The sequence below is a fragment of the Neofelis nebulosa genome, chromosome 3 (genome assembly GCF_028018385.1).
Source record: "Neofelis nebulosa isolate mNeoNeb1 chromosome 3, mNeoNeb1.pri, whole genome shotgun sequence".
Classification (NCBI taxonomy): Eukaryota; Metazoa; Chordata; class Mammalia; order Carnivora; family Felidae; genus Neofelis; species Neofelis nebulosa.
Window position 1 is genome coordinate 84,166,360 of NC_080784.1, and position 8,118 is coordinate 84,174,477.

At 37.6% G+C, this 8,118-nt stretch overlaps 1 protein-coding gene across 5 annotated transcripts in view; it reads left to right on the plus strand.

The window, feature by feature from the left end:
* Positions 1 to 7,726, plus strand: part of GYPA (glycophorin A (MNS blood group)) — a 42,145-nt gene extending 34,419 nt beyond the window's left edge. Inside the window, exon 6 of one of the 5 annotated variants that reach the window (XM_058721274.1) lies at positions 7,214 to 7,725. In XM_058721274.1, the coding sequence (XP_058577257.1) occupies positions 7,214 to 7,326 (113 nt within the window). In that variant the 3' untranslated portion in view covers positions 7,327 to 7,725. Of the gene's footprint in view, positions 1 to 1,622; positions 3,379 to 7,213 lie in introns of those variants that run through there. The other 4 variants (XM_058721275.1, XM_058721273.1, XM_058721276.1 and 1 more) reach the window with 4 other exon arrangements.
* Positions 7,727 to 8,118: the final 392 nt, after the last annotated feature.

An 8,118-nucleotide genomic window follows, 5' to 3' on the forward strand; every position in this document is an offset into this window, starting at 1 on the left:
CAAATGTTAAGGTATTAGGGGCAATACCATCTAAAGAGACTGGAGCAGGTAGCAGAGGCTTCTGGAGACAGAATCATCTGGGGCCCATCTTAAAAGAGAGATGAACTTGGGGCGCCTGGGTGGCTCAGTCGGTTGAGCATCCAACTTCAGCTCAGGTCACGATCTCACCGTCCGTGAGTTCGAGCCCCGCGTCAGGCTCTGGGCTGATGGCTCGGAGCCTGGAGCCTGCTTCCGATTCTGTGTCTCCCTCTCTCTCTGCCCCTCCCCCATTCATGCTCTGTCTCTCTCTGTCTCAAAAATAAATGAACATTAAAAAAAATTTTTTTTTAAATAAAAAAATAGAAAAAAAAAAAAAAAAGAGAGATGAACATTACCCAGGGCAAGATAAGGCAGTTCCAGGCTGAAGGACAATATGACAAAAAGGCATGGAAGAAGACAGAATATGCTGTACACAAGGAATTATGTGCGTTTCTATATTAGCAAGATTAATGCTTTGGTTCTCAATTCATGTCTCAAATATATGGAAAGACAGTGAAAAGAACCAGTGGCAAGTCAGATGAGCCAAATTTCAGGCTTCTTTTATTTCCCCCTATTTGTGCAAATGAGGTTATTAAATGTGTCTTAGTAAGTCAGTGAAATGGGTTATAAAATCTGATCCATCTCACAGGAAACATTGGGAAACACACACAATTATTAAAAAATGTTTTAGTCCTGTTTTCATAGAATCCTGCTACAAAGAAATGTACAAGTCAAAGGCAGTAAGAGACAGTAGAGTGACAATGCCTTCTTAACAAGAGCTAGAAATGTTAGAGTGCAAAGTATGAACTGCTTTACCCCCCTTGAATTTGCACATTGTTTATGCCTGATGGGGAAGGAGAATAAGTGAGCCGGAGTTCGCTGTCCATGGTGGTGGGCGCATGTGACTCCATCAGCTCATTTTTCACGGGAAAATGTTTGGGATACACGGTTCCCATTATACCCAAATAGAAGAAAACTGTGGAAAACACTCTGTTTTAATAAGAGCAAAACTCTTCTCATCCATTTAACACACTCTCCAGCAGTAACATAAATCCAACTTTCTAGCCAAGAAAGGTGGAGGGTCAGATTTGATGAAGGAGACCAATCCAGCACCCTTTTCCCATGTGGTAGTATCAGAGAGAAATTTAGCAATGAGTTGTTGTACAGACTTCTTCTTGTTTATGTCCAAAGAAAAAAGTTATTCTCAAGAGAGATTATAGACTAGGGAGGTTGCTTTAGATTCAAAGACATATATGTTAATTCAATTCACTTATCATTTGCTGCCTTCCCACTGTACTCGGCTCCTACACAAGTTCTGTGTTAGTTTCTCATCTCTGTAGAAATTAGGAGCAGAGTAATTACGTTTGTGCCTTATCTAAGGCTTTTGGAATAGATTTTCTAAAAAATTCTGTCTTTCTCTACATATTATTCTAATAGTGCTAATCTGAAAGAAAATTCCTTTCATTCCCTAATAATTATGTTCAAGAACAGCTCTGTGAGAATGTAGAATTCTAAAGTATATTTTATGTATTCATTTCCGATTGTGCTTAAATATAACTATGTCCCATAATACTGCTTTTTTCCCCTCTATAATCCTTCTACAGAGGAGTAATTCATGAGAATCTGCTCATCAAGCCAGATTTTGGAAGAAGTCAAAGACACGAGACTTCAGTCAAGTGAAAAATGAATGTGTGAATTACACACTCCAATATAGCGTATACCTTCCTAAGCTGTACGTACTTCAGGATGAAAATTTCATTGTTATGAGTCCAGTGACTCAGTGATGGAAAATGTCTGTATTCATTAGTTGTCTATTTCAAAATGTAGAACAAATATTTTCTTTCATGCTTGCTTTTGTGTGTTAGCATTATTTTTATAATTAATTGATTTGGAATTCTGATCCCCAAACTTTGGTTGGCTTCATCCGCAGTTATTTACAAGTGATTTATTCTATTTTATTATACTTTAATGATCGTGCTGTCGAATGAAAGGCTTGTCACATCTAGACGAAATCTAAGTTCTCATTCCAAACTTCTGCATCTTGTCATTTTTTTACATATATTAAGGGACCTGAAATCCTAATATTTCCCTCATTGCAAGATAGGGGATTACACTGATGATGATGATGATGATATTTTAGTCACATGAGTAAACCTTGTGTTTGGAGATGCCTTCCATACACACATGCATAAAAACATGAGTTATATGTAACATAGATATAGATGTATAAAATGACATTCACATTCCTTCTCTCATAATAAAACAACACAAAAAGTTTCTCCCATGTTAAAAGGAAGCTGCATGTGTGTAAATGACCTATTTAAAAGAGTTTGTCTGACAGTCGAGCATTAACTCTTTCAGGGCACTGACAGATGCTTTGTGTTCCACTGGAAGAGTTATTTATGTAAGAGGTCACAGTGTCCTGACAAAGAAAGGAATTAATGACTTTACCTTGCAGAGTTAATAACCCTATAAATTCAGTAAGATGTGCCAATTTGACAAGCAGGTGAATATTTTAATAATTTGTACTGTGTTCTCAATTGAATTCTTTAATCCATCCAGTCCTACATTCTCTTCTTAATAAAGCTTTGGAAATTAGCTTAAATAATCCAAAGGAAATTTCTAGACATGAGACTAAGGCTTTGTAACTACACAGCTCTCACTCATTTATAGTAAAATTTAAAAAGCAATATAAAAACAAAGAAGTGCCCTCCTGTGATATTCTATTTCCAAATTGCTACAAATCCATACGGCTTTTCATTGTGATAGTTAAGTAAATAATATTATGTACACATTTGGGCTTAGCAGCTTACATTTTTTTAAATAAATTACAAAATCTAAATCTTAACATACACATTTTTTCTGAGTGTTACTTTGTTAAATTGATCATTCAGCTGAAAAGAAGAATAGGATATTTCTGTTAGTGTGTATTTTTTTAAGGTAGTTTTAACAGTATTATTGGGTTAATTTAATCAAATGAATGACTCAAGCACCAAGGCAATTTTTTTTATTCATTTTTTTGCACGAAGGCAATTTTAAATGTACTTTTTTCAATAAAAATAAAATGTTGAACCAAGAGAGAACAGACTCAGTTTGTTGCTAACGCAATTTACGAATCAAAGACAAGAGACTAGAGTGACTGTACCATCTCAGCAAGAGCAAGAGAATTCGGAGAATAATGAAAGTATGAATTGCTTTAAACTCCTGGAACTTTTCCAGTTAATTTCTCTGTACTTTGATCTGTGGACTTTTCACACTTCAATTTAATGTTTGTAGGAAGAAATTACCTTTACTCTCTTCATGTTGTTATAATTAAACCATCCTATAATGATAGTAAAGAAATCTTACCTTGGAAGCCAACATGAATGGTTTATATTGAATTTCTTAAAATTGAGACTAGAATCAGGGGTGGGAGTGATGCTGATTAGAAAATTCTATCCTCCAGGCCTGGGTGTTTGCCCATGTAGGTGTGAGCAGAGGGGCCATGCGAAGGGAAAAGAATGGAGAAAGGTGAGACACTTGCGAAGAACATGGGGAGCCGAGGAATGCTGTGGTGTAAGGGCTATTTTAGTGATATTCATATACAGTAGTGGAGCAAGAGCCTTCTGGTTTATTCTAAGAATTTGTCTTATCAAATGTAGCACATTTCTCATAAGAAACTCCTAACAGCCACATGTCATCCAAGCAAAAATCAATACAAAATTCTACCCAAAATCATGCATGAACCTGTTCTTGTGTCAACAGGTATCTATCTAAGCTTATGCCATCAGCTCTGTTCAGCTAGAATATGTGCACTGGCAACTAACTGGTAACCCACTTTCAGTCTCTAGAGTGAAACATGTGGTCTGAATTCTCACAGCACCTGTGCATCTTGCATTGCATTTACTATGATCTAAATTCTATCCCCTACTTAACTGACATCCCTTGGGAGCAGGGACTTTAATTCATTTTTGTAACTCCTGTGAGGCCTGAAAAAATGTGCTCTTATTCCATGATGCTTTTCTTAATATTTAAAATGACATTATTCATAGCAATAGAAAGGCTTAGTCTGGCATGGTATGGAAAGAGAATCAATTTTGGATCCAGAGTTTGAACCCTTGCTTGTTTATTCACATAACTTCAGTTTCCTTACCTGTAATGGGAGGATGAGAATAACCACCTTGAGGGGCACCTGGGTGGCTCGGTCAGTTGGGCGTCTGACTTTGGCTCAGGTCACAATCTCATGGTTCATGGGTTCGAGTCCTGCATTGGGCTCTGTGCTGACAGCTCAGAGCCTGGATCCTGCTTCGGATTCTGTGTCTCCCTCGCTCTCTGCCCCTCCCTGCTTGCACTCTCTCTCAAAAATAAACATAAAAAAAAGAAAAGAATAACTACCTTGCAAAAATGCCTTGACATTTGTGTGAAATGAGGTATGTAGGGTGTGTTCAGCACCAAGGAGGTGCTCAATAAAAAGGCAGCTCTGATTAACATCACCTGTGACAAAGTCTTCCTTACTTGCTACCCACAAAGCATCATAGAGTTCTAGAGACAATCCGCTTTAAATGCCCTGTGGAAATATGTACCTTTTAAAGTCTGTTCCTATGTTTCTTTTTGCCATCTCAGTTTTTTTGTTGTGAAAAACAGGAAAGGTAGTATTTCTTATCTTTTGTCACTGGAATGTTACAATATGTGTTTTCACTGATTAGATGTATAAAACGAAATCAGTTGCCTTTTACGATTTCAGTTCTCCTAAATAGCTTTGAAGTGTTACTTGGGATTAAATTGAAAAAGTAGGTTTGTTTTGAAGACAATAGAGTTAGAAAAACTGGATCTCAATGATAAAAGGAAGTAGCGATCAACTAATTTTCCTCATGTTTTAGATATCCGTCACACTCACTCACCGTAGGTTTTGTAATTGGAAAAAAAGCCTTCCCCTCTTATAATTCTGACTTGCTTTCTTTCCTTTCTTAGAGAATTAGATGGAAAGCATATGGAGATTCAGAGTGTTATGAAAAATATTCTTACCATTTGTACTTAATAGCTAATAATGGAACCACCCTACAAGTTAAGTGTTGCATAACTCTTAAGTGCCAGTTACAGTGCATACAATTTACCAGGAAAAAAATTTCCTCAAAGTAAGAAGTCACTATTTTTTAGATATTAAATGACTATTAAACTGACAGAAGCATAGCCATTCTTTTCAGAATTACTCATTCTATTGACTTTTAAACCCAGAAAGTTTTGATCATTTTGACATATTCTCTTTGAAAAGAGAATTCTCTTTTCTAATTCCAGGTGCTTTCTAGATCCATAAACCTTCCTAAACTGTCTCTTCTCCTTAAATGACATGGTTGTGATTATAACAATGATTTGTTTCACTTTCCTGCCTGCATAAATGTGAACATTGGCATTATATATCTTAGACTGTAATGTCTTAGCAGAAACAAGATTGATTTTTTTTTCTTTTTTCTTACCACAGCACCGTAGTACAATTATGCATTCAATAAATATTTTATCATTGGAGTTTATTTTCAGGACACCTGGGTGGCTCAGTGGGTTAAGTGTCCAACTTCAGCTCAGGTCATGATCTCATAGTTTGTGGGTTCGAGCCCCATATCAGGCTCTGTGCTGACAGCTCAGAGCCTAGAGCCTGCTTCAGATTGTGTGACTCTCTCTTTCTCTGCCCCTCCCCCACTCACGTTCTGTCTTTCAAAAATTAATAAACGTTAAATAAATAAATAAAATTTATTTGAAGCACAAACTTCATGGATAATGATACCTTAACATAACATTTATTTAGCATTTGCCATATGTCAAACTGCTTGAAATGCTTAATGTGATCTTCACAAAACCACAAAACCTAAGACCTAAGACAGGTATTAGTTTATTCTTGAAAAGGTAGATGACAGTATGTTTTCCCCTAAAAAAAAACAAAACAGGTACATAAACTAATAAGTTCGGAAAAAATGTTCAGCGATACTTAATAGTTTCTTTTTCCTTGTTGTTAAGCGGCGCTAGTGAAACCAACATTGCAGGATCCTGGTGAATATCTCTAAGCCAGAGTTCTATTTTAAACCTGAACACCATGGGGCGCCTGGGTGGCGCAGTCGGTTAAGCGTCCGACTTCAGCCAGGTCACGATCTCGCGGTCCGTGAGTTCGAGCCCCGCGTCAGGCTCTGGGCTGATGGCTCGGAGCCTGGAGCCTGTTTCCGATTCTGTGGCTCCCTCTCTCTCTGCCCCTCCCCCGTTCATGCTCTGTCTCTCTCTGTCCCAAAAATAAATAAAAAACGTTGAAAAAAAAAATTAAAAAAAAATAAAAATAAAAAATAAACCTGAACACCAGCGATACCTTGGTATTGCACCATGGTTCATATCTCATGAAACATATTTTTGGGTGTGCTCAAAACGTGCTGTGACTCTGCAAAACTCGTCCTTGAAACTTGAAGGATAACTGTTTCAAAGAAAGTGAAAAACAGAAAAATTCATCAATAAAATAACTTGGCCTGTACACTTTAAAAGGAACGTGATCCCATTTTTGTAACATGCTATAGTCTTAAAAACTATTTTTTTTTCCTATTCAGACATCTATCAGTTTGGCGCAATGTTAGGAGTACATATGTATATGATAATTCATGAGCTCAACAAATTTTACATCATTTAAATCCTTGTTTGAAAGAATCAGGCTACTTCTCCCTCTTAGAAACCCAAGGAAGCCATAGCAGAGTATCATCCCAACAACAGAAGACAGAAAATCGTGCATCTGTTTCCCACCCCTCCCAATAAGTCAGCTAGTGAATAGTGTTTATTTCCGGATTATCTGCTAGCCACCCCATGCAGCAGTGGAACAGGGACCATGGTTCCCACAGGGGCCTTATAAAGAAAACCCAAAAAGAAAGCAAAAGAAGCCATCACGTCTCTTACTGAACCATTTGAACAAAACGCATAGGAGTTATGTTGTCCGTTTCCCCTGACATATAACAGTTCCTTTTCACTTCTAAAGCAAAACTCAACCCTCTAAGAAATGATAACTGTGTAGTATTAAAAACAACAACAACAACCTTTAATTATTTGCTTTGATCTCCTTACCTCAGGGTTATCACAAAGCTTCCAATATATGGGAGCTCCAAGTTCCCAGCTTTCTTCCCTTATTCTTATTTAATACAGCTGTATAGTATTGCCTCCAGTATCATGTGTTTTACTCTTCTCTTACCTCCAGTGTGTACCAGCAGAGTTTCCAGGGCAATACAGAGGATCTTCACATCTAACTCCTTCACCGTGCTCAGAATAGAGCCCACCACAATGATACATTATTACATAGGTGTCTGGTAACTTCTTGAAATCAAAACTGGGACAGACCAAGAGTTCATGTTTTTTTTTTGTCCTCAAGTATTCTGAAGACATACTTGGAAATGAGAACAGTACTGTGTTTCCTGGTAGTTTCTTCAAGTGACTGATACTGATTTTGGATTTTTAAGAAGGGCTTTTCCCACAATTCCTCCACAAATTGAAAAATGGACTTGAATCCTACCTCTTTCATCTGGCTGCTGACCAGATAGCCCTCTTCTCTGTATCCTCAGGGCCTGATGTGATGGTAATTCCAAGCCTACTCAGGTTGCCATCCATTTGAGTTTGAGTATTGTCACTGTCTGAAATTACTGCTACATTATCTCACCCACCAGATTGCCTGTGGCTTTAATTAGAGCAGTTTAAGCCCCAAAATATAATGATGCTAACACATAAAAAAGTTTGTCTTTTGTTCGGGTAAAGATACAGAAATATTCCAAGTCAGTGGGGAATAGAGATTATCCTTCACATAGTCGTTCATGAATCTAAGCTGATGGCATCTTTGCCATCGTCAACACATGGTTTCCAAAGTTTCCCTGGACATCATTATTCCAGAAGAGGGAAACGGTATGTAGAAGCGTATGTGGGAGGTTTCATCCGTCCTTCCCATGAATCAAGAACCAAAAGGACAGGGATGGGGAATGGCCATTTCTCAACTCACATTCCATTAACTAGTATTCAGTCACGTTGCCACACTTAACTGCAAGGGGATCTGGGAAAAGTCAAGCCCTGGGTCCAGGAATAAAGGTAGAATGGATTTTATTGGACATCTGGCTG